The sequence below is a fragment of the Echinops telfairi genome, unplaced genomic scaffold, assembly GCF_000313985.2.
Source record: "Echinops telfairi isolate 266 unplaced genomic scaffold, ASM31398v2 ScPeMD7_7400;HRSCAF=8409, whole genome shotgun sequence".
Taxonomy (NCBI): domain Eukaryota; kingdom Metazoa; phylum Chordata; class Mammalia; order Afrosoricida; family Tenrecidae; genus Echinops; species Echinops telfairi.
The window spans coordinates 6,304,752-6,332,076 of NW_022111300.1; the positions used below are offsets into that span (position 1 = coordinate 6,304,752).

At 39.2% G+C, this 27,325-nt stretch overlaps 1 protein-coding gene across 1 annotated transcript in view; it reads left to right on the forward strand.

Moving 5' to 3' along the window:
- Positions 1 to 1,896: 1,896 nt before the first annotated feature.
- The window catches only part of THOC1 (THO complex 1), a 59,201-nt gene continuing 33,772 nt past the window's right edge, over positions 1,897 to 27,325 (forward strand). Inside the window, exons 1-9 of the mRNA XM_045296218.1 lie at positions 1,897 to 1,975; positions 5,505 to 5,578; positions 5,668 to 5,728; positions 7,188 to 7,254; positions 10,952 to 11,070; positions 12,814 to 12,862; positions 13,223 to 13,318; positions 22,005 to 22,087; positions 24,428 to 24,501. Coding sequence (XP_045152153.1) covers positions 1,922 to 1,975; positions 5,505 to 5,578; positions 5,668 to 5,728; positions 7,188 to 7,254; positions 10,952 to 11,070; positions 12,814 to 12,862; positions 13,223 to 13,318; positions 22,005 to 22,087; positions 24,428 to 24,501 — 677 coding nt within the window. The 5' untranslated portion in view covers positions 1,897 to 1,921. The remainder of the gene's footprint in view (positions 1,976 to 5,504; positions 5,579 to 5,667; positions 5,729 to 7,187; positions 7,255 to 10,951; positions 11,071 to 12,813; positions 12,863 to 13,222; positions 13,319 to 22,004; positions 22,088 to 24,427; positions 24,502 to 27,325) is intronic.

Below are 27,325 nucleotides of genomic sequence, written 5' to 3' on the forward strand. Positions count from 1 at the left end.
TAGGTTTGAACCTAAGACCTTTTAATTTGAACCTGCCCACTATCAGGGCTTTTCTTCTTCTGTTGCCCCAGGCATAATTAAGGTTTTTTGATGGGAAGTGAAATAAAATAAACCAAAAAACCCCTCACTGCTATCTAGTCTATGCCAACCCATAGTGACCCTATAGGCTAGGGTAGAACTGCTGCTGTTACGATTCAGAGACTAATGCTTAAGTAGGAGGCTTTCTACTTTCAAACTGAATTTGCAGTTTGCTGCCCGGCTGGTAACCACCATGCCACCAGGGTTGAAATGAAAGGCCATTCCAAACAGTATGACGGGACATCATTATACAGGGGATTTACTGGTTCATGTAACTCAAATGGATGGTGGTGGAGCTGTCCTCTGGCATGAAAGAGAACAGGGCTCAACGTATGATATAATCAATCTCTTTCCCAAGTCTCCTTCCTGCTTAACATCTTTCCTTCCCTATTTTTTTCTCTTCCCCCCCTCTCTATTTCTAACAGTATATTTTTACCTTCAAACTCCGTTTCTATGTATTACTTTCTCTTTCTGTAGATGGGCTCTTATCCAAATGGTATCCAGATGGCAAAGTAGGCCCCTAATATAAGAATGAATTGTTCTGGGCAACCAGCCTGGCCAAAATAGAACACTTAACTGGCTGTTCTGCATCCAAATACCCTTTGCAATTAAACTCCAGTTCTGTTTGAATTTTTGGTAAAAAGTAATTTTATTTATTAGAGTTCTGTTATGTTCCACGACAATAATTACATCTCATCAGTTACACAAATTAATGAAGTGTATTTTTTAACTTTTTTTTTTGGTGGGGGGGCAATTTGGAAAATAAAGCTATGTAGTAAAACCTGAATGAGAATTCTGTTGGTTCAAAAAATAAGCTGCAATGGTACAGGCAGCCATCATTGTTCATAATCCTTATTTTGTTGACAAATCTATGCAAATTATCTTTGTGTTAGCTTCCTAAATTCCTGTTGGATGTAAACGAACAAGCAAAGTACAACAGGGCCAGCTTTCTCCCTTTAGATACACGCTGAAAAGAGAAGGGGGGAATAGTTGCCCGCGTTTGGGTCGGTGCCCACTGCATAACCCTAGGCAAGCGTTTGATCATGCCACCACGTCCTCCAGGGAGAAGCAGCAAAGGAAGGAATCCTTCAGCCGACTGGCAAGGGCCGCCCCGGGGCTGAAAGCAGAGCCCGCCATTCTCCAATCTACTGCCGGCACTGCCCGTCTTCTTAGCGCAGCAATCCGCAACCGCAACGGATTCGGAGTCATTATATTAGTAACAAATAATACTATCACCATACCAATTTATAAGCCGCGTTTGGATGACCTCATGCGACTTGTTCACCTGCCCGGTGGACCAGGTAGTTCACTTTACACGGCTAAAATTCAAAAATCGAGAGCCCGTTACGACTCCAGTCCTTCCAGCGTGATGACCAGTTCGATAGTCGCCACCACGGCCAACACTTCCTCCAGGGTGTGCTTTGTCCCCTAACCACCTTGCATTCTCCGACCGCGGTTACCTTCCCGCGCGGCTCCAAACAGCGGCCACCTCCCCACGCGCTCCACAGCGCGGCCTGGGTCCACCCAGCCTCCCGGGCCAGGAAGACCACCGCGACGCCGAATCGCGACTGGCACTGTCCCCGCGCAGCAGCGGCGGATTGGCAGGACGATGCCGCCCACGGCCTCCAAACCTGAGTGCCATCACTGAGCCCGAATGAGGTTCGACTAGGGTGACTCGGCCCTGCAGCCAGCACCCCACATCACTTGCCTCCGAAGCGCTTAACTACTTCCCCGTCCTACCGCCACGGGCCGCTCTAGCCGCCCGGAGCGGCCAACTCGCTGCTCCGGCCTGACGTCATCGACCGGCGCCGCAGCGCAGTGGCGGGCACGCGCAGCCGAGAAGATGTCTCCGACGCCGCCGCTCTTCAGTTTGCCAGAAGCGCGGAAGCGGCTCACGGTGAGCTTGGGAGGTGGGAAGGTTCGGGCCTGAGCCAGGGCTATGCTTTGCCTTGCTCTCCCTCAAATTACTAGAATTTTCCCCGGAGGGAAAACGGGAACAGAGGTGGGTGCGCCTCGGCGTCTGCTCCCGGCCCCGTCCGCGACTGGGAGGGGTGCTCTACCTGGCTCTTTCGCGCGTCCTTTGCATCCACCCCTGCCTCCCTGTGGGCCGGTCCCCGGACCCTCGGAACCTCGCGGGGCGCTGAATGGAGGTCTCGCCCGGAGGCGACATCCGGTCTCGTCCAGTGGAGCCCCACTGCAGTGTTAGGTAAACGGGCAGGTGTCTCCAGACCTGGAAGGGGGAGCTGCCGAAGCGGCGGGCGCGAGTGGTACAGTCCAAGGAATCGGCCCTTGCCGTGGCATCAAAGCTGCCACTCCTTAACCCCCGGTATCTCAAGATTCATAAATGGGTGAAGGGGCCGTATGTGGGAAAACGGCCAGCAAATTCGCTTGGGAAGAGTTGGCAGATGTCGCTGTATTCTTGCACATTGGAGAAAGGTCGTTTGGGCGTTTGGGAAACACCTTTCAGAACACTTTCATGTTAGCTCATTTCACTCTTATTGTAGCATTGTAGGCTGTATTTAGATTGCTAGGTTATATTATGTTATGCTGGAAGGGTATGGCCCTGATGGCTACTTAAGCATTTTGTGCTGTTAGGTCAGAAGTTTGAAACCACCAGCCTCTCTGCGAGAAACCATAGTTACTTGTTGGGCTGCAATCTGCAAAGTCAGTCATTTAAAACCACTAGCTGCTACACGGGAGAAAGACCGGGCTCCCGTACAGAGTTACATTATTGGAAAGACTTAAAAGTCTCAGATGTCCAAAGGGCCAGGTACTACTCTGCCCTATAGTTGCTGAGTTGGCATCAATTTGATGGTAGTGAATGAGTTTATTAAAAGGGTACGTCAGAAAGTATTGTTAATAGGGGTCTAGTTCGTAGAAGGACACATGTTTAAACACGAAACATGTTTAAACACATTTCTGCCATTAGTGGATGCCTCAGTGGATACACTTTGATGCCTTCAAAAAATGGTTCAGTTAAATTCAAGGCAGAGAACTGAGCTCAGAAGATTGTAATAACTGCTTTTTGGTTTTTATTAAAAAGGGACAAGCTTGGTAGGTTTTCTTGAAGGATACAGGAACATCACAAGAACTTTTTATGAAGACATTTTTAAGAAAACAAACACATTGGTGAGAAAAAGTCCTTGAAAGTTGTGTCAAGCAATTTTTTCCCATCAAATCAATATTCCTGAGTACCAAGGGTTGTCCCATGAGAATTTCATTGGGAAATCTTACCCCATCCATCCTACAGCTCTGTTCTTTTCCCTCCAAATTACATTTTGTTCAGTAAACTCAAAAACACGATTGAGGCCCTCAAAGATACTCAACCTGCTGTTTTGAGGTGGTAAACATTAAAGAGCATAGAAATCTTTGGGGCAGAGTTAAAGGAATGGAGATACTACTTTCAGAAGTATATAGACCTAGATGGAGACTATGTGAAGAAACAACTTCATACTTTGATATTTTTGTTTAATAATAAAGGTTGGTATCATTTTATAGTAATACTTCTTTACTTACCCTCATGTATGAGATAGAAATGAAACAAACAAAAAGTTAGTAATTTTCTTTGCTGATTTTTCTAACTTTAGGAATATGCAAGACCATTTGTAGCCTTGAGAGACCATTTCATTTGATTTCATCTGGTCCAGTGCTTCTCAAGCATTAATATGGAGCTAAATCACCTGCTTACACCTTGTTAAATGCAGGTTCTGTTTCAGATGTGGAGTGGCAGCTGAGAGTCAGTATTTCTAGCAAGTTTCCAGGTGAAGCCACTGCTGCTGGTGGTAGTAAAGATGTAAGGCAGCCCTCTTTTTTTACTGATGAGGAAAGTGAAGCACAGAGAAGGTAAGGGACATGCCAAGCTAAAACAGTATATTGGGTGCAGAGCCAGTAATGGGCATTTCCAGTATACATCTAACTCATTTCTGAAATCATCTAGTACAGTTACTTTCCAAGTGTATGTGAATTTCCACTGAATGATTTTGCTTCATAATGTCATTACATTTTGAATATCTTAAAAAGGAGATAAGACTTGATAGGAGTCTTGAAAAATGTATAGAATTTGGATGAGCAAATGAGAATGTGGATGTGAACACGATGCGTGTGATACATTATGAACTTCATAGATGATGAAAATGATTAGAAATTAGTGGAGAGTATGTGTTAGAGAGTAGTGGGAAATAAAACTGGGCAGATTGAGTGCGAAAACATCAAGGACTTTGAGAGAGAAGTACGAAAATTCAAAGCCAAAAGGTAGCCCTTTGGAGATTTTAAAAAAAATAAGAATACAGGCAGAATATTATGATGAGTGTAGTGTGGGTTATCTAGGTAAACAAACCCCAAACCCCCCACGGTTTTCAAGATGTGAATCAACTTGAAAACCTTATTGCAACCCAACAGGTCAGGGTAGAACTGCCCCTGTGGGTTTCTGAGACTACTCTTTACGGGAGTCAAAAGCTTAGTCTTTCTCCCGAAGAGTGGCTGGTAGTTTCAAACCTACTAACCTTATGGTTAGCAGTCTGATGTGTAACCACTACACCAAGAAAACAAAAACGCTCACAGCTGGACCAACAGACAGCATCATGATAAATGGAGGGAAAAAACTGACCTTAAGGATTCTTTTACTTGGACCCATAGTTAACACTCTTGGGAATACCAGATAAGAAATCCAACAGTGTGTTTGTTGCATTGGGAAAATCTGCTGCACAAAGAAAGCCTCTTTATAGAGTTGCTTTTTGGACTAAGGTGTGTTTGACCCAAGCCGTATTTCCAATTGTCCCATGCATATTAAGGCTAGAGATGAATAAGGAAGATTGTAGAATAATTGATGCATTTGAACTGTGGGTTGGCAAAGAATACTGAAAAGTACTATGGACTACTAGAAGAATAAACTTACCTGTCTTGAAAGAAGTACTGCTGGAGTGCACCTCAGAAATTAGGATAATAAAACTTTAATATACTTGTTATCAGAAGAGACCAGTCCCTGGAAAAGGACACTATGCTTAGTAAGGTACAAGGTTAACGGGGAAAAAGACCCTTAACAAGATGGATTTGACGCAGTGGTTGCAACAGTGGGCTCAAGGATGACATTGATTGTGAGAATGGTACAGGTTTAGACATTGCTTCTGTTGTACAGAGTTGCCGTGGGAGAAAACTCACTCTATCCCATCTAACCTCAACATGGCTGTGATGGCGAAGGGAAACCTAGACTGAGAAAGTTAGCCAGGACACCTGTACCTGGTTTATAGTGAGGGGAAGCTGTGTCAGTTGGTGGCATTTGGAATAGGAATCACTAAGAAAGAGGTAAATTTTCCCAGGTATAGCTTTTTTTAGTGAAGAAAGACATAATAAGGTTTACTGATAATGATATGGTTTTTAGTAAATAGTGGCAAAATCTTGCCACTTATTTGCCATTTTAATTTTTCTAGAAGTCTACCAGAGAAGCCTTGAACAACAAAAATATCAAGCCATTGTTGAATACCTTCACCCAGTTACCTGGCAGGTAAGGAATTAATTCTCATGAAAAATGCTTGCCTAAATCGTTAAACTTACTCTGAGCTGGTTAAAAACTGAAGTTTTTCTTTTTAATAGCGAAAATGAAAAAAAATGTACTCTTGATCAAGCTTTCAGAGGTGTTCTAGAAGAAGAAATTGTAAGTTTGTTTTTCTTTTATTCGTAGTTAAAATTTCATTGGCAAACTACTAATCTGTTATTTTCAGACTTTCCTTTTAATGGTAGGATGAGTATTGAAACATGATTATTTTTATAAAGTGAGCTTGCAAAATTTGTGACAGTGGACTTGATCATAGGTAGTATTGAAAGCTCACTGCCGTCGAGTCAATGCTGACTCGTAGTGACCCGATAGGACAGGGTGGGCCTGTCCTGTGGGTCTCCAAGACTGCAACTCTTGACAGCAACAGAAAGCGTCATCTTCCTCCTGCAGAGCACACGGGTGGTTTCTGACTGCCGATCTTGCTATTAGCAGCCCGACACATGACCACTGTGCCAACATGACCCTTAGCTTCAGTATAGGAGTTGTATAATAAGGATTTTGATAGCAAAAATGCCATTTAAGAATTTGGTTTATAAGGAAGAGCCCTTTCCAAATGAGTATAAAAGAAGTGTGTCATGTCTTACTGATTAAGAAGTAGAGACTGGAGTTGGGTTTTCTTTATATTTTATGTAAAGGGTGGTATATAGTGGTATAAATGCTCTAGCCCAAAGCTGCTCAATGTGGGACCTGGGTTTCCATGCCCTCATTTTCCTATGACATTTTCCTTCTCAGCAACTAAAAATAACTAGCCCTATCGATCCTCAATAACTCCTCTGGGTGCCAGAAGTGGCTACAGCTAAACTACCAGCTGAAAGGCTTGGCAGTCTGCCGAAAGAACCCAGCCGTGGAAACCCATTGGAGTACAGTTCCATTCTGAAACATGAGACTGCTGTGAGTAGGAAATAACAGTCATTGAGGATCCAAATGTATTTACCACTGATGGGACAGCTGAATGAAAGGACAGGCAAAGTGTCAGGAAAGGAAAGGGTCCTGAAAAGCTAGATCCTCTTTGAATGGCCATCATAAAATTTCCCTCTCTCTTGGACCCACTAGGGGGCATTGGACAGGTGGCTTTGCTTTCCTGCGTCTCTATTTCATTGGTGAGAGAGAATAGTGCCAATTCTTTCTGGGTTGTTTTGTAAAGCAACATTTAATGAACATTGAGTAAATGTTCTTTATTATTATTATAAAAACTAAACACCACCTCCCTTCTACTAAAACCCGATCTCAGACATAATCGATGCACTAGTACATTGAATTTTCCTGGCCCAACCTTTGTCCTGTAACATTGATCAGTTACAGATTCACTGTACTTGATTAGCTGATAGGCCTGAATGTGCTTGATTGCCCGAAGCCATTGGATTTTGAATGAGTCGCCATTTCTTGTTAATTTGTGGTTAATGGTTTATTTCTATAACTTTTCTCTTAGAAAGGAATTTTATCTTATAAGAAATGTTTATTCTTTATTTATGATAGTCAAATTTCATGTCAAAGGGTTTGTTTTTATTGTTACAAGTCGGAACTCTTGTTCCTAAATTATTTTCTCCTTTGTTGGTAGATAAACCATTCATCGTGTGAAAACGTTCTAGCTATTATTTCTCTTGCTATTGGGGGCGTAACTGAAGGTAAGTGTGGTTTTGTTGTTATTGTCGTGGGCTTTTTTAGAAGTTATTTTGGACATGCCACGCTTTATTTAAAATTCCTTTTCCCCATCTCTCTCTCTGTCTGATTTGATCATTGCTCAAGTTCCACCTGACTCCCAACTGTGCCATGAAGCTGCCCCAATGAATTGAGCTCATACTGATTTCTCTATTGTGCAATAAGGGACCCCGGTGGTGCAGTAATTAAAGCACTTGCCAGCCAACCATAAGGTCGGCAACTTTCCACCTGTGGGTCTTTAGAGGTCATTGAGTCCAACGTCTGGTCTAACCTGACTTACTTTGAATCCTCGAGAGAAAGATGTAGTTATCTACTTCCATAAAGCTTTATAGCTCTAGAAACCCTATAAGGTAGGGCAGTTCTACCCTGTCCTATGGTTTTGCTATGAGTTGTAATCAACTCGACAGCATTGGGCACGTGTTTGGGGTATTATGCAGCGCACATTTTGACACAGCCTTTGTTTTCTGTTTTTTGTTCAGTTGTTAAAATATTATTGAGCATCTACTATGTGCCTGGTACTGAGGTAGGGCTTGGAGATTCAGTAGTGAATAAAACAGGCCTGTAAGGAGCTAATGACAAATAGAGGAAACATGTATAAATGGACTACTTACTATGTGGTGTAAGTACTGTGTTTAATGGGTATTAAATGTTCAGGGAGAATAAAGTGAAGTGACTCTTCTAAACACAAGAGCCAGGACAAAGGAGATGATGAGCGTATCAGACAGCTCATCGGGAAGGCAATGACATTGTAAAGGCAAAGTTCAGCCAGGCCAGAGAACTGTGGTGGAGTAGGAGGGAAAGAAGGTGAGTGGGGTGAGGAATGAAGCAGGAAAGGCTGCTTAGAGTCCTGTTGTTTGCCGTGTCAAAGAGCTATGGAAGGAGAGCTGAATTGGGAGAGACTGCTAACAGAAAGACTAGTTAGGGATTGATTGGTTGCAAGGGGCAAAGGGAATAGGATCACTTCAAGACACTTGAAATAAACAAGGCCTTCAGTGAGTTCACAGTGCCTAAAACATAGCAAGAGCTCATTAAATATTTGCCAGAATGAAGAAATGAAAAGATAGTTCACCATCACTAGCTAGTTGGATTGAGAGACTCATTGGCTCATTTTTCAAGTTTTGCCTGACTTCCAGCTTTGCCATGAAGCTGTCCCAATGAATTACGTTTGTGTGAAAAATGTCTTTTCAACTGTACAGTACTATTTACATATTGTTTTACTTTATTACATATTCCTACAGAAACTAGGGCACAGAGGTAAAAGTGGCCTTCAGGGATGGCAGCAAGCTAGTTTGTGCACATGAACATAGTTCATAAGTTCTGCTTATCCCTTCATTCATTAAACACATTTAAATGAGTTCCACACTATGGAGTTCCAGGCCCAATTTCTGCGAGTTTGCTGGGGTGTGCTTGTTTTATTCATCGACTTGATACATTACTCCTGTAGACTGGTAGGTTTTTTGTTTTTCTTTTCCAGATTAAAGAAAAATATATTATTAACTGGGAGTTAACTTAAGTCATATCATTCCATAATTCAGTGGCATCAAACAGTATTGTACAATTGCTACCACAGTTTCCAAGCATTCTTTTCCTTCCTGGACATCTTGATAGCATCTCCCTTTTACCTCCCTACCAACACCACTGTGCCCGCCTCTACCCCAACCCGAAACCCTTATTCTACTTGCTGTCCCTATAGGGTCATCAAACCTGGGTGTCATATACCAGAAAACATAAAACAACACAACTTCAAGAGAGTGACCCTTAATGCCATAACTCCTCTGATATGTACCATTAAATGAACAAACAAAAATAGAGAGTGGTACTTTTCTGAACACTTAAAAATTGTAGTCTATGTTTAGAAGTTTTACTTTGAGAAAGATGATGAATTATAAACTATATAAACACTTTACATTTTTAAAAAAATTTCAGTTTGAGGGGGGAAAATTCCTTTGTAACAAATTATACTGTTGATGTGTGCGACATGATATTTTGTTAAATTCATCTTGGCAAATAATTGAGCTTCTATTCAGTGTCAGGCATGTTACTGAATAAGCTATCTAATGATGCTTCTCCTTGGAAAGCTCATAGTGCAGACTACAGAGGTGAACCGTGAGCTGTGGCAAGGGCTATGACAGAATTAGGGTTGACCTGCCCAAAGGTGTCAGGAGTTTCAGAGGAGGTGACATTTACTCTGTGCTTCGAAACGTGAGGTAGTCAGACCGCACAGAATGACGAAGATGAGGATAATGTAGGTAGACGCACGTTGTAAATAAAGCCATGGAAGTGTGACTATGGCAAGCTGTTAGAGAACTGAAGGAGCTGTCTGTGGCCACAGTTCAGGCGAAGCAGAGAGGTTGGTGGAGTGACTGGAAGTGGAAAGGTTGGGGAACTTAGCCTACTCTGCTTTGCAGGATCTTGGAAGGCCGCTGTCCAGTCTCTGCAGAAACATGCCCATTGATGGGAGCTCACTGCTCCATTCTTTTGTTAGACACTTAGGATGATCGTAAAATTTCCCTTGTCTTGAGTTGGCAGCTGCTGCCCTAGTGTTGCCCCTTGTTCCTAGGTAGTATGCCTCCAGTGTAACAACCCCGTCCCAGTGTGAGCAGAACTGGAAATAGGACTTATTTCTGGACATGCTCTTAGTAGGGTTCGGGGCTTACAATGTCCCGAGGTAGTTTTTTACATACCCTGCTTAAGTGGTCACTTTATTAAACTCATAACAAGTTAATATTGGCTCAAAATAGAAGGAAAATTAAGAGAAAAAGACTGTTTAGTCTAAATGACATTTTCTTAAGGGAAAAAAATCTGCTTTTCGTTGACATTGATTTAACACTGCTAAACAGTACTTACTTTCTCCTTTGTTAATCCCCTCACCCCCGAAAATACTGTGATTTTGAATGCTTATTCATACTTAGACTCAGTATCAAGCCTTTTTGTTAGCATTTTTGAAGATAATCTCTTTGAATCACAGATAATTTAGCAGCATTATAGAACATTTGGAAATGAAAAAGGGGAAACTGCTAGTCATAATTCCTTAGCCTCAAAAACACCATCCATTTTGGTACATGGTTTTAGTGTATCCAGGCTTTAATTTTTTTACTGTTATAACCATAGTATACATATAGTCTTGAATCCTGCCTATTTCACTTATTATATCATAAGCATTTTTCCAAGTTATTATAGTCATCATAACCATCGTTTTTAATTGGCTGCATTATATTCTTTTGAATAGCTTAGTGGTGAAGAAAACAGACTGTGGAGCCAGACTGCCTGGGTTCGTATCCCAGCTCTACCATTTACTGGCTCTGTGATCTTGGGCAAGTTATTTAACCTCTCTGTATCTCAGCCTTCCCGCTCTATAAAATGGGGTTGGTAATCATATTTACTTCTTAGGATTATAAGAATGAAATGTGCTAGTATCCGTAAAGCACCTAGTGTACCTGACATATAGTAAATGCTCTAGCAGTGTTACCAAGAATTATCATCTTCATCATGCCAAAATTATGTGAGCATGTCCCATTTTTGGACTGTTAGGTTTCCTCCATTTCTTGACCTTATAAGGCCTTGTTATGAATGAATAAGTACCGATCAAGATATCTTTATTTGTGTAGGTTATTGTACTACACGTTGTTTAAACATTGTGCCTGGCTTGTGCTCCCCCTGAAGGTATCTGCACTGCGTCTACACCTTTCGTGCTGCTGGGAGATGTTTTGGATTGTCTTCCTTTGGATCAGTGTGACACAATATTCACTTTTGTGGAAAAAAATGTTGCTACTTGGAAATCAGTAAGTCTGCTCATTTATCTCTGCTATCATTATCATTTTGTAGAGTTATAGTTCTGTGAAAGAATTACATTCTCTGCTCTTGGGGAGCCAAGTAAGAGGCATGTGTGAAGAAAAACTTGAAAATGCTGTGTCACGGGTTCTAAACAGTTACTTAGTATTGTATTTAGCCATTTCATACAAGGGGGTACCAACAACCCAGAACCCTACCCAAAACTATGTATTTAAATTTTTTTACAAAACAACCTTATCACCATAAAAGCAACTCTCCGTTACACTAAAGACATTTGTTAAATCTGCGTTTCCTTTCTTGGAGCCATTTTTCACTCATCTGTTTGGATGGCTGACAGCACCTGCCTCCTTTTTCTTTTCACCTCTTTTACATATTCAAATCACTGTCCTTTCATGTCCTTCTGCATTCACAGAAACAAACAAAAGTTGCACAGAGGGAGGTCCGCTGAGTAAAGTGTGTGGGGCAAGAGAGGCTTGCTGTGTTTTGTCAAAAAGTGGTACACTGAGATGGCTGCATGAGCAGGTGGATTGTGGTAGCAAAACCAGTCCCAAATCAGGCCTTTTTGTTGCTCACTGTTACTCAGTCTTTTCAGAACCTCTAACTAGAAAGCTTGATGTAACAGTCTGACCTGATGGAACAAACTCCAAATGTACCATCCCCCTCACATCACAAAAACAAATGAGCATTGGTCTTTGATTTCACTTGACAAGCTTTTGGGGGACTAGGTGACAATGGTGTCTACCATTGGTTGATGGATTGATTGCTTGATTGATGTTTGCTTTCAGGCTCATATGAAAAGCACCATGTCTTGTCACCATTTATGACCCTGGGGGGAAATCTGGGTCGAAGCACTGCATGTTTCCACTGCAACACTCTTTTTTCCTGGTCGGTCAGAACCTAAGGCACAAATTTTGCAGCGATCCTTCTCAATTGCAAATCTTCCTTTAAAATTTGGTGAACCTAGCTCCAAGATAGTCTAGATAACTTCCCCATCTCTTCATTGTTTTTTTGCTGGTTTTCGAGCACGAGTACACAGATTTTGTCGATATTTTCATCAGTTCGGGAAGTTGACTGGATGTTCAGAAAGAGATTTGTCATCAATTGACATCTCACCTTTTTTGAAACAAGAAAACCACTCATACACTTGAGTTTTTCCCACAGTTCTGTGCTTGTAAGCTGTGTTCAACATCACAACAGTTTCTATGGCATTTTTCCCAAGGAGGAAACAAAATTTCACAGCCACACGATGTTCTCTTAAATTGGCCATCACAAAAAATGAGGTTAGAGCAAAACTGCTTTTACGAAAAAGTTCACTGTGACTAGAGAGAACCTTCCCAGGTGATACCCCTAGGTGCACTAAGAGTTGCTTTATGCTCACCTGAGGGGTGTGTGTGTGGGGGTGGGGGTGGGGGAGTGCGATTATGAAAGCTCCACCCAGCCAAGGTTTCTTTCTGTGTGTTTTTTTTAGGTGCCCCCTCGTCTATCCGAAAGTATATTTATTTTATTGAAAATAATAGTTGCTTTAGTAAACTGAAAGTAGCATAGTAGATTGTTAATATTTTACTTCCTGTAACTTATTAAAGAGTGTACAACTTTTGAGCAATAGTATTTTTTAGTATATTTATCTTATTGAAAATAATAGTAGCTTTAGTAAAGTGAAAGTAGCATAGTAGATTGTTAATATTTTACTTCCTGTGACTTTTGAACAACTGTAATTTCTTTTTGCATTTCAGAACACTTTCTATTCTGCGGGTAAAAATTATTTACTACGGATGTGTAATGGTAAGTGATTGGCTTTTTAAATGTAACTGTTCGGCAGGGGTGGGGCATTAAATGCCATGATAAAATTTTTAAACTAGGTTACTTACCTTCATTGACAGTCTTTTAAAATACTGATTACATACTTTAAATTTAGCTCATTCTATTCTGTCCATAAAATTACCAAACCAAAAACGGAATAGTTTATTAAAGTTTACCCGCCCATGCTGAGCTTTTTTGGTTCCAATTTTTAAATTCATTTTTGGGACTGGTTCCCACCCCGGTTTTGTGAACTGCTTGATAAACTGGTTAAGAAGCTTAAGTACACTTCTAATAAACATGAAGGGAGCTTTTCTGTGTAACCTTCATCTTGTGTATTGCTAGATCTCCTTAGAAGATTATCCAAATCCCAGAATACAGTCTTCTGTGGACGAATTCAACTCTTTTTGGCCAGGCTTTTCCCTTTATCTGAAAAATCAGGTAAGCTTTTATACAATAAATGCTTTGCAGGAAAATTGCCTCCAGTTTTCGTAGATTAGAATCTGTCATTATGATAACGAGAAAAATAATAGAAATAAAATAATAAATTGGCCATTTTATTTCTTTTTTCCTTTTTTTTAAAGATCATTTATTATGAGGACCTGATGTCGGGGGTTTGGGTGGAGAGAAAATGTTTTGAGTATGATGTACAAATGCGCTTTACACAATTGATGTGTGTATGGATTGCGATAACAGTTTTATGAGCCCCTAATAAAATGTTTAAAAAAAGAAAAAGAAAAAAAAAAGATAATTTATTGGGGCTTTTACAGCTCTTACTGCAATCCATGTTGTATCAAGCATATTTGTACATATGTTGCCATCATTATTTTCTAGACCTTTACTTTCTATTGAGCCCTTGGTATCAGCTCCTCTTTTTTTCCTCCTTCCCCACCCCACCCTCGTGATACATTGATAAATTATTATTTTCATATCTTACACCCACTGCTGTTTCCTTTCCCCCACAGTTTCTGTTGTTTGACCCCCTGGAGAGGGGGTGGTGGCTTTTTTACTTGTTAAATATATGTCTCAAAATGAAACCAACAAAAATTAAATTGTAAAAATTATTATTATTATATAGGTGTATGGAATATAGGGAATCCTGAAACCAAGTCATTGTCTTTATTCTTTTACTGCTGTTCTTAGCAACTATACACAGCAGCAAAGCGTACAACAATTCAACCGTTTCTACATGGAGGATTCAATGTCATTGATAAGAATATTCAAGCTGTACAATCCTGACCCTCCTTTTCTGAGCTGTTCCTCACACATTAACATAAAGTCACTGTCCGCTGGGGTTACTATTGTCACTTTGATTCCACATGAGTAGATCTTAAAAGAACATAATGGTTAAGGCCGACATCCTTTACTTCTAAAGCTAAACTATTGTTTGGTTTTAAGAAGACGTCTGAGAACTATTTGAAAGTTTAAAACAATGGTTTCAGGAGTTTATCCATTCTACATGGCTCTAGATATCTGCGTTCTCTGATAGTCTGAAATTCTGTTGTGCATTTCCCCCCTTTGATCAGGATTCTGCAGTAATAGTTTTTGGTCAAAATGTTCGGTAATGATAGCCAGGCACTATCTAGTTTTTATAGTCTTGAGCAAAGGAGACAACTTGGGAGCAATTAACCACACCTTACATTTTCTCCTGCTACTTTTCCTCTGTCACTCCATGTGACTAGAGGCCAATTGTTGTCCCCTAGATGGGCACTTGTAGCCTTTAAGACCCTAGGTATTAGGCAACAAATTAAAAAGGAGAATGAAAGTAGTAAGTTTATTGGGCGAGCTAGCTGGGATGCTCCTTGAAATTATGACCCTAAACATCCAAGCTAAAGAACCAAATCCCCGAAGCATTCTCAGCAGCTACGCTCTCCAGCCCTCTTTGTCATTGTCATTGTATCTATCTTACAACTTTTGCCAATTCTGCTTTTTATCAGTGTACAGCCTATTGATGACAACTGTAATAACCGGTTTTGCAACCCTACTCTTAACAGATGTTTATTTTATCACCCTAGCTCTAGATATCCAAAACAGCTCAATTGTACAATTGGTTTCTCTTGTTTGGCAGATGTCCTCAAGGCAAAAGTGGCTTTGAGTGCTGATTTTATATATATATATATTTTAAAGCCACTACTACTGAATAAATCACAATTTATAGCAACCTTATGTGTAGGGTTTCAGGATCCCTGGTGGTGTAGTGATTACACATTGGGCTGCTAACTGCAAAGTCAACAGTTCCAAACCACCAGCTACTCCTCGGGAGAAAGACGGACTTTCTATTCTCGTAAAGAGTTACGATCTTGGAAACTGTCAGGGCTCTTCTGCGCTGTCCTATAGGGTCGCTGTGAGTTGTCATTGACCCGATGGGAGTGGGTTTGGTTTGGTATGTAGGGTTTCAGATGCTATAAACCTTTTTGGGAGCGGATAGCCTTATTCTCCTAAGGAGCAACTAGTAGGTTTGAACCACCCCCCTTGTGATCAGTAGTCCAACACTTAGATGACAGTGCCACCAGGGCTGCTTGTTTTTTTCTAATTAATGTTTTTAACAAATCATTTTCTATTTCATGAAACAAAACTGTGCTATTCAGATTATGTGTGTTATATAAATAGACAATTTTATGTTTTTTGTTATATGGAATAAGAGAATCTGAATAATTTCACTGGCAATTGTATTTTTCTAGATTTTATTTTTTTTAAATCATTTTATTGGGGGCTCATACAACTCTTATCACAATCCATACATACATCAACCATAATTTTCAAAACATTTGCTCTCCACGACGAAGCTTCTTTTTAAAAAAATCTATTCTCCACTCTGGCTTTTTTTTTTAGCACATTTGTACATGCATTGCCCTCATCATTCTCAAATCATTTGCTCTCCACTTAAGCCCCTGGCATCAGGTCCTCATTTTTTCTCCTCCCTCCCCACTCCCCTCTCCCTCACGAACCCTTGATAATTTATGAATTATTATTTTGTCATATCTTGCCCTGTCCAATGTCTCCCTTCACCCACTTTTCTGTTGTCTGTCCCCCAGGGAGGAGGTCACATGTAGATCCTTGTAATTGGTTCCCCCTTTCCAACCTACCCTCCCAGGATCATCACTCACATCACTGGTCCTGAAGGGATCATACGCCCTGGATTCCCTGTGTTTCCAGTTCCCATCTGTACCAGTGTACATCCTCTGGTCTAGCCGTATTTGTAAGGTAGAATTGGGATCATGATAGTGGGGGTGGGGGAGGGGGGCACCATTTAGGAAGTAGAGGAAAGTTATATGTTTAAGCGTTGCTACATCGCGTCCTGACTGGCTCATCTCCTCCCTGAGACCCTTCTGTAAGGGGATGTCCAGTGGCTTTGGGTCTGCACTCCATACTCCCCTCCTCATTCACTATGGTAAGATTTTTTGTTCTGATGATGCCTGATACCTGAACCCTTTGACACCTCGTGATTGCACAGGCTGGTGTGCTTCTTCCTTGTGGGCTTCATTGCTTCTTAGCTAGATGGCCGCTTGTTTACCTTCAAGCCTTTAAGACCTCAGACACTGTCTTTTGATAGCCAAGCACTATCACCTTTCTTCACCACATTTGCTTATGCACCCATTTGTCTTCAGTGATCGTGTCATGGAGGTGAGCACACAATGATACAATTTTTTGTTCTTTGATACCTGATAACTGATCCCTTCAGCACCTTGTGATCACACAGGCTGGTGTGCTTCTTCCATGTGGGCTTTGTTGCTTCTGAGCTAGATGGCCACTTGTTTACCTTCAAGCCTTTAAGACCCCAGATGCTATATCTTTTGATAGCCGGGCACCATCAGCTTTCTTCACCACATTTGCTTATTCACCCGCTTTGTCTTCATCAATTGTGTCAGGAAGGTGAGCATCATAGAATGCCAGTTTAATAGAACAAAGTATTCCTGCATTGAGGGAGTACTTGAGTGGAGGCCCAATGTCCATCTGCTTCCTTAATACTAAACCTATAAATATAGGCACATAGATCTATTTCCCCATCCTCGTATATAAATATATTTATACATATACATGCCTTTATTTAGACTTCTAAATGCCCTTTGCCTCCTAGCTCTTTCCTCTATTTCCTTTGACTTTCCTCTTGTCCCACTATTATGCTCAGTCTTCGTTTGGGTTTCAGTAATTCCTCTTGGTTACATTACCCTTGATCACGTCCTACCAGACCTCCTACAACTTCCTCACCACTGATTTTAGATTGCTTTTTAAAGCAGCGTTATTAAAATACAGTTTGCATAACATGTAATCTACTCATTTGATGTGTATAATTCACTGTCTAATACAGTCACAGGGTTGTCAGCCATTAACAAAAGTCCATTTACCACTACCTTTGACCCTCACCCCTAAGTGCTAAGCAACTGTAGATGGACATTTTGGTCTTGAGATTTTCCTATTCTGGACTGTATAGATAGATGGAAATAATAGTATAATGTTTAGCCTTTGTGACTACTTAATTTAGTATAATGTAATGGATTATTAAATGTTGTAGTGTGTATCAGTACTGCATTCCTCTATTAAGGGTCAGTGTTGTATAGTATCCAGATGCACCATATTTATACTGTATGCACCAGGTGATGGACCAGATGATGGACATTTCACTTGTTTCCACTTCTTGGTTATTGTGAATATATCTATTAATGTTTGTGTAGACATGTTTTAATTTCTATTGGGTGGATAACCAGAAGAATCATTGGTTCCTGTGGTAACTATGATTAATTTTCTAAGTAGCTGCCAAACTGTTTCCCAAATGACTGTAGCAGTCAACTGTCCTACCAGTAATGTACATGGGTTTCCTTTTCTCTACACCTGGGCCAATACCTGTTAGTACTTCACTTTTATATGATGGTCATCTTGATGTGAAGTGACATCTCATTGCGACTGTGATTTACAGTTTCCTAGTTTCACCTCTGACTTGTCTGTGCTTACAACGTGCCGTGGAGATATGTCACATGGTTCGAGGGGTATAACTCTTGATGAAATTAAATATGTACCCTCATAAACACTAATTTATGGAGGTTTTTTGTTTTCTAAGTGACAAAATTTTAGAACGTTTTCAATTACCCGCTCTTTTATTCATTTTTGTAGTCTCCATTTCCCACGTGTCACTTTGTGAGAATATTTCCCACCTTTTTCAATGTACTCCCTTTTTCAACTGGCAGCGTCTTTAGAGAAACCAGTTTTTTCTTTTTCTCATTAAGCAGTTGAGAGACTAACAATCTATCATTAAAAGTTGTTTTAAATTGTATATGCTTTAAGTATGCATATAACCTTATTTATGAAATAAGGAAATAAACTATTCATGACTTTACCACATTAGCAGAAACATGGTTGCCATTTTCCTACGGTTATAGTCTTTTTTTTTTTTTACATTTAATAGATTCCTGCACAAAACCAGTTTAGCATGTAATTAACCATTAAATGTAATGGTGTTGCTGTTAAGTCAGCTCTGATTCATGGCAATTTTCTGTATAACAGTGAAATGTGGCCTGGTCTGACACCATATCCATAAGTTTGATAATAAATATAGCATATGCTAAATGTAGAAAATGGATAAAGGCATTGTAAGTAGTCAGTGCTAGATGGTCAGTCAGGCTCACTCACTAGTCTTAGTACCTTGATTTAGCATACTAAGTTTTTGTTTTTAACTTTTTAGTTGCAATAACTTTAGTCTTAAAAAGAAGAGTTGCAAAGATAATATACAGAGTACCTTATTACCCGTCACCGTTTCCCCTAATGTAAATATCCTACATATCCCTGGTATAGTTAGCAAAACTCACAAAGTAGCATAAGTGCTTCATTACCAATTAAACCTCAAACTGTATTTCAATTTTACCAATGATTTTTTTCTTAAACTATTAACAATTTGTTATTGTGATGAAATGTGTGTGTGTATGGGGAGATAGTTTGAGCCGTTAGCTGCTCCTCTAGATAAGATGTGCACTTTTGTAAAGACTGACAGCCTTGGAAAGCCTGTGGGGCAGTTCCACTCTGCTCTCCAGGGCTGCTGAGTCAGAATCAACTCAGCAGCAATGTTGTGAGTTTTTTGGTGTTGTTTTTTTTTTATATATACTTGTACATACAGGTACATATACTTGTACAGATAACAGAAAATTTGATATTTTATTCACGTTAAGTGTTGATTTTGGGACATTAATTACATCCACCATATTGTGCAGCCATCACCACAGTATATATATTTGCAAAAGTTTTCATCACTTCAAACCGAAACTCAGTACCCTTAAGCAATAATTCCCATTGTTCCCTCTCAACGTCTGGTAGCCACTACTGAACTGTAGTTTCCATGCATTTGCTTATTCTAGATATTTTACATACGTGGGACTGCACAATATTTGTCCTTATTATGTGTCTAAATTATTTCATTCAACAGTGATTTCAAAGTTCATTCATGTGATAGCCCAGATCAGAACTTAATACTGAATAAATCCTGATCACATTTATCTATTAATAGCCGTTTGGGTCACCTTTGGTCTTCAGTGAATACTGCTGTAGTGAGCATTAATGTGCAGGTATCTAATCTGTTTGAGACACTGCTTTCACTTGTTTGGGCAGACACCCAGGAGTGCAGTTGCTAGGTCATAGGGCAGCTCTATTTTAACTTTTTATAAACAGCCAAACTGTTTTCCACAACCGCTGCCCCATTTTACATTCCTACCAGCAATGCTCGAGGGTTTCAACCTCTTCATATTCCTGACAACACTTGTTACGTTCCATGTTTTAGGCAGTAGGTGAAGTGATTCCTCATGTTTTTTACTTGAACTTCCCTGATGATTATCATTGTTGAGCATCTTTTCATGTGTCTCCCAGTGTAGACAGTTTCTCAGTCTTTGTTACCTTTTATGATATTGATATCTTTGATGGTTCCTTGTTAGTTGATTTTGTAAGATCGCTCGCTTTGGGGGTATCTGGTATTTTTTCATGATGGGATTAGGTTGTGTGTTTTTGGCAACAGCCCTTGTAGCATAGTGAGTTATATGTGGGTTTGCTAACTGCAAATTCAGCAATTCAATTCTATCAGCTATTCCAAAGGATAAGTGAGGCTTTCTGCGCCCATAAAAATATATACCTTGCAAGTCTGCCTAGACCAGAGGGTATACACTGGTACAGATAGGAACTGGAAACACAGGGAATCCAGAGCGGATGATCCCTTTAGGACCAGTGGTGTGAGTGGCGATACTGGGAGGCTAGAGGGAGAGTGGGTTAGAAAGGGAACCGATTATGAGGATCTATATGTGACCTCCTCCCTGGGGGATGGACAACAGAAAAGTGGGTGAAGGGAGACGTCAGACAGGGCAAGATATGACAAAATAATAATTTATAACTTATCAAGGGTTCATGGGGGGCGTGGGGAAGGAGGGGAAAAATGAGGACCTAATGCCGGGGCTTAAGTGGAGAGGAAATGTTTGAGAATGAATGTACAAATGTGCTTTACACAATTGATGTCTGTATGGATTGTGATGAGTTGTATGAGCCCCTAAAAAAATGATTTAAAAAATGTGTAGCCTTGGAAACATTAGGAGTGGTTACTGTAGGGTCTGCCCTGCAGGGTCACATGAGTCAGAAATGACTTCATGACAGTAGGTTTGGTTTGGGTTTTGAATTTTGAAAAAAAAAACCATCCCCACCCCCCAAAAAATCAAAACATAAAAGTCATGTTATGTCCTTCTCAATTTCAATATCTTCTTACTGGTTACATCAACCTTAATAACTTGATTAAGGTGTTGTCTGTCAAATTTTTCTGATATAAAGTTACTTTTTTCCCTTTTCAATAAGTAATTGGGAAGAGATACTTTTGAGGCTTTCCAAATGTTCTTTTTCTCTTAAAATTTACCCACTAATTTCTCTTGCTGTTTCTACATTTATGAATTAGAATTCTTATAGAAGGAAGAATTGTCTTTTCCCTATTTACTCGTACTTCAGTCATTTATATCAGTGTAGTAGATTTTGTGGATATCTATTGTATTCTTTGAATTATAATCCCATGATATATCACTTACTTTATTTCTCAAATAGTTTATTCCAGTTTTGGCCATTGGGATTCTTTCAAGAGTTCTTGCTTTGAAAAGATAGTCCACACTCATCTTATATCTTCCCTTTGTCAGCCCTGGAATCACCCACTGATCCAACGAGCCCTGATTTGTTGTATTTTAAGAATGGTACTTAACAGCCAGCTTTGGGCCCTAGATGTGCTATTTGCTAACAGAGTAGCTACCAGAAAAACACTAGTGCATCGAGCTAGGAAATATATGTATGAATACTAGCCCAGGTAGAAAGTTCCACACTATAAAAACCCAAAAATCAAATCCACTTGCCTTAGAGTTGTTAGTGACTCATAACAACCCTATAGGACAGGGTAGAACTTCGCCTTGGAGTTTCCAAAACGTTACATCTTTACCAGAGAAAAATAGCCTCATCTTTACTCTGGTGGAGTTGCTGATAAATTAGAACCACAGACCTAGTGGTTCATAGCCCAGTGTTTAACCCACAGTGTCACCTGCACTAATAGACCTTCTTATTTATAACATCTTTCTCTGTCAGAAACCTAACTCATTAACTACAATATATTTATCATTAATGAATATAATTCACATTTGTGCTTCAACAAAATAGTAAGTTGCTAAATATTAGATCCTGTGGAATTGTTCTTGAATATTCATGAATAGAAGAATCAACTATTTTTGTTGTAATACATGTAGAATTTGATGTACTAAAGGTTCTGTAGACTCTCAAGTCAAACTAATACAATCGAATTAGTACTGACCTATAGTGACCCTTTGGTTTCCAAGTTTGTAAATCTTTATGGGAGCAGAAAGCCTCATCAGTCTCCTAGAAGGGCTGGTGGTTTTGAACTGCTGCCCCTGTGATTAGCAGTTCAGCTTATAACCCACCTTGCCACCAGGGCTCCTTGAAGGCATTTATAACAAGTAACTTTTAGAAAGGATTTATAAATCAAATGTGGCTTTACTTCCTACTTGATCTTTTGCTTACTTACCAAATTAGCATTTTATATGCTTTGGTTATATGACACCAATGATATTCTTCATCAAGGTTAGAATTGAAAATCTTTTCTGTTGTTTTGTTTTAGGTCTTAACCTACAGAGTCAGTTTAATCTGGAAAATGTCACTGTTTTCAATACCAACGAGCAGGAAAGCACTCTGGGTCAGAAGGTGAGGCTGACAGAAACTGTAAGTTTGTTATTGAGCTAACACAAGTAAATAAGGACTACGAATTATTTTTAAGAATTAAGCCTTTAGTTTTATTTCCATTCAGAAGTAAAAAGTGTCTGTAAATCAAACAATGTAAAAATTGATTAGTTGTACTTTTTAAAAAAATATGTACAGAATTTAAAAGAAACCAATCATAACATTCTCTCCTTAATAGGGCCTAATGAATGTATGTACAAATATATGTGATTTCTTTTTCCCAAAAATTATAAGTTGTGTGATACAGGCATACCTTAGAGATGCTGAAGATTCCATGCCTGACCATAAGGTGAATGTCGCAACGAAGCAAATCATATGCCTTTTTTGGTTTCACGGTGCCTACGAAATCTATACTTTATCCTTACTAAGAGTATGATGAATAACATTATGAAAAAGTGTCAGATATTGTGGAAAGTACCAGGCTGTGGCACAGAGACCAAGTGAGCACGTTGCTAGAAAAATGATGCCAATAGACTTGTTTGATGCATGCTTGCCATAAACGCTCAGTTTGTAAATAAAACTGCAGGGTCTGTGAAGTACAATAAAGTGACTATAGGCACACCCATACTGTTTTATAATTTATCTAATGGTATAAAATCAGTGTACTTCTTTATCCACAGGTGAATCAGTTTGTTTCTGTCTCAGTCTTGAAAGGGGTCATTATAAGTCTTTGAATGGATATACTATAATCCTCTGTTGGTGGACTGTCTAATGATGAAAATTGGCAATAATACTGTGCTTGTTATGATGATGCCGCCACATTGATTCTGACTCATATGACAGTGACTTTGCCCCGTTGGAGTTTCTAGGCTGCGATCTTTGTATACACAGATCTCTAGGCCTTTTTCTCCATAGAACCCCTGGTGGGTTTTGGAACTGCCAACCTTCTGGTTAGCATCCAAGTCCTTAACCATTGCAGCAGGACTCCTCAGTATTGTGTGAGAGAGCTTGAAAAAGTGTGTGGGAAAATGGAATTCGAAGACAATGGAATTTTTTCCATTGAAGCTATTCTCTATGTTCACAAATGGTGAATTATGCATATGTCTATGTAGGATAAATTTGTATAACATTTCTGGGCCTAAAATATATGCATTTCAAAATCTGGCATCTGTTGCCCAGTTCTCCAGTGTTGTACCCATTTATAATTTGTATTGCCACCAGGGGCACATGGAGAAGTGCACTGTGTCATACCAACCCTGAGAATTACCAGTTTTTAAGAATCTTTGCCTAATTGATATAACATTGAAAAACAAGTCCATATTTGTAACTTGCATTTCTTTAATTATTAACAATAGCATAAAGGGATGTACTATACATTTGGGATTTTTCTTTTGTGAATGAACTATTTTTGCCATCTTACTGTTGAGTTGTCTTTTTCTCATTGATAGGAATAATTACTTACATGGAATAATAATTTTTGTTTATGGTTTTATTTTAAATTAATAATAGTGCCTTGTTATATAAAACTTTTAAATTAGAATGTAGTATTAACATTTGTTGGCCTTGGGCTTTCTTTCAAGTCTTAAATCCAGCCTGCAGTGTTGGAGACTAGAATAAACTGGATTATAATTTTCTTTCTCTTTAAATGGTGAACCAGTTACCGCAGAGCCATTTGCCTACGAAATTTTAAAAGGGCATTACCTGTAAATCATTTATTCTTAAACATTATTTACAATATAACCCAGACATCCCGAGTTGGCAGATTTCTGGCACCTTCAACACCTCTTTATTTATAGACAAGTTATAAAGCTTAAAAGTTATTAGCTGTGACTAATATGTTACTGTATAATGATGTGAGCTTATTCTTTAAAATACAGTAATAATCAATTTAAAATGATATTGTTGATTATACTTGGGAGTTTGCAGAAACTTGTTCACTTTTATGCATCTTTTAGACACATCTTACATTGTTCCATATAAACATAATATTTTGAAATTTTCAGTGTGGAGTTGGGCACAGAATCAGCACATCTTCATATTAAGAGTTCTTTATTGCTTTACTTAGAGTCTCAGTTCTTTGGGAGGTAAATATTTGGATCATCCCCATATTTTTGAAAATGTTGGTTTAAATCTTTCTGTCATGTCTTCATGACTGTCGTGTCATTGCCGTACTGCTGCTGGGTTCTCGGTGACCCGTCTTGTGGTGTGTTCCCATGGGCTTAGAGCTTAACTGTAAGTCTTGACAGTTCTGAATTTATTTTCTAATAATGGTTGTTTGGCAGCATGTGAGTAACCTATTATTCCAACCTTTGTCTTATACTTGACAACTGCTTCATGACAGGCTGTGTAATGTTTCCCTTCTAGCACCCTGAGGATAGAGAAGAAGGAATGGATGTAGAAGAAGGTGAAATGGGAGATGACGAAGCACCAACAACTTGGTGAGTTTTTAGGCCATGTTATCTTGCTTTACAAAGACAATGCTGTAGTAACTGAGTACAGGTGTAAGATTTAGTATGTAAAGAAGTCTTGCTTAGATTTTTATTTGCAACTTTCATGTATATTCTGTTATAATAATAAATCCTAAATCACTGGGCTGTGTGAGTTGGTGTCAGCATTTCATGCAGACAGTTTGTTGTTTACATGGCCTACGTGAGGCATGTCCCTAACATTTTTACTGGCAGGTTTAGAAAAATCCATTACATTTTATAGACCCAGGGACTTTTATTCTTTTATATAATTTTTCTGAGTGCTGGTTAAAAGAAATGAGAAGGAAAAGGAAAGGTGTGAAGGAAAACACCAGCAATCTTCTGCGTGTCTGAGGCCTCAAAAGGAGTCATTGGTTGTAACTGAGAGAATTCCCATTAGCTGTAAAGGGGTTCCTATCTGTGCCACCATGGCTACAGCACAGGAGAGCTGTCCCTAGCACCCAAGATTTCAAAACTAAGCACATATCCCTAAAGCAAAGTAAGCTGGCTCCAGCTTCACCTTTAATATGTGCTAATTGTGTGCCCTTGAGCAGGTTACTTAACCTCTGCAACTCACTTTCTACATTTAAAAATTTTTTTCTACATCTTTAAAATGTACTGGTGCCACCTATGTGGTGTAGCTTTGAGAGAACTGATCATTGGCAATGAACTATTAAAGCACTTGAAAGTTGTTCTTAGTATAACTCTAGTATTGGTGTCCTATGTAGTATATGTGAAAGCACTTAGAATGGTACTTACATCCATCCACCTCTGTATGTTTATTTTCTTGACTCTCCCAGCCTTTCCCTCCTTGTATCAGTAAATACTGTAAGTCAATGAAAACACTTGATTCCTAACTTAATAGTAGAGGAACAGCTATTGTTATTACTTTAGATTACTTGTATTATTTTCTACTACACTATATTATTTTACATTAGAGAGAGTTGGCTTGGGGATTCTGGACTAACAACAATATAAGTGCAAAGGACTTCATGATGTAAGACGGCCCCAAAGACAAGCGCTGCTTAATACAGGCTTATCTAGTTAATTAGACAAGACTGTATAGGTAATATACCACCATTCACTATAGTCTTAAACTAGTCCCTGCTGTAGGCTGTTTACTTAAATTGAATCCTGTACACAACCTCCTTTCCATAAGTGTCAATCAGTTTTTTTTTAGGAGAGTAAATGTGTAGCGATTTCTTTTGTGACTTTCTATAGTACCAGATAATATTAGGCACTGTAGTTTACAAAGTAAAGCACATTGCCCATATAATGTGAAGTCCATTTCAGATTTAGCTCACCTGTTGCTTTTAGAAATATCTTTAATTATTTCCTTTGTTATAAGGTTATACATAATAAACCATCTAGCTAAACTTGCTGAAGTATTTAACTGACTTTAAACTATCTTAGTTATCTAGTGTTGCTATAGTACAAATACCAAGGGATGGTTGTATCAAACAAATTTTTTTTCTCAGTTTAGACGGCTAGAAATCTAAATTCAGGATGCTGGCTCTCTAGAGGAAGACTAACTCTGAGGGATGCCTGTGTTTCTTCTGATCTGCCCTTGGGCAGTCTTTCTGTGACTTGGCACCTCTTGTCCCATGTGTGCTCTGCTGCCTTATTGAATTTTGTTTATTTTTCAAAAGAGACAACCTGTACTAATCCTGTCTCAGAAGCATAGCACAGGCAACCCATTCCCATATGGGATTATAACCACAAGCATGTGGTTACGATTTGCAACGCAGATTTGGTGGATTAAATTCAGTCTGTAACATACACGTGAAACCAAACCATTGTAATCTGCCACATAGACATAATTCAAAACCATTGTAATCTGGATGAGTACTGTGCATGCTTGCAAACCTCGTCATAAAGCAAAGCGTGTAACCTTTGCGGCTACTGCTTCATTGCAGAGAGGCTTTTTCAGTGATTTCTAAATTCAAAATTTATTCCAGCAATTAATGTTTATAGAAGTATCAGTGTAAGATAAGTGATAGTACTCTGTATATATACATATGTATACATTTCTTGAATTGTGCCAGTTCATATCCCTTTAAAGCATTGAAATTATTCTTTAAGAAGGTATTTTAGAACATTGCCGTATTGATTTAGTTTATAATATTAATCATATGAATTAGATTACTTTCAAATAGACTTTCATTTGTTGTACTAAAATGTTTTCCCCTTTGTTCTATCTTAAAAACCAAACCATATTCATTGCCATTGAGGTGATGTTAATTCGTAGCACCCTTATAAAACAATAGAATTATTGCTTCATAGGTTTTCAGAGATTGTATATCTTTGTAGGAGCAGACAGCCTCGTCATTCTCCCACAAATCAGCTGGTGGATTTTGTGTTTTCAACTCAGTGCTTAACCCACTCTGCCATCAGGACTCTTTGTGCTATCTGTTAGGTCTTTGAGAGACAAGAGACAAAGCAAGACCTTTAGTTACTACATTTATTGAGGGAGATGAGGTTTGTAGGAAGCAGTAAATCAAAGGAAATGAGGTGAATGGGTTTAGTATAGCTGCATGAAGAAAAGTTAGAGCTGGCTCTTTAATATTTTAGTATATGTGCTGCCGAAGCGAGCACGAGCTGGCTCTTTAAACCAGAGAATTAGCTAATATAAAAGGTGTAGAGACCATGAGAGCCGCTACTACAGAAAGGAAGAGAAAATTATGTTTAATGCAGACCCACTAACAAACTATAACAGCATCTGGTGAGGAAAGAGTTAAACGATTCTGGTGTCACTGGCTTCTGCTTCCGAGAAAAGGACAGCAGAGAGAGTCCAAGC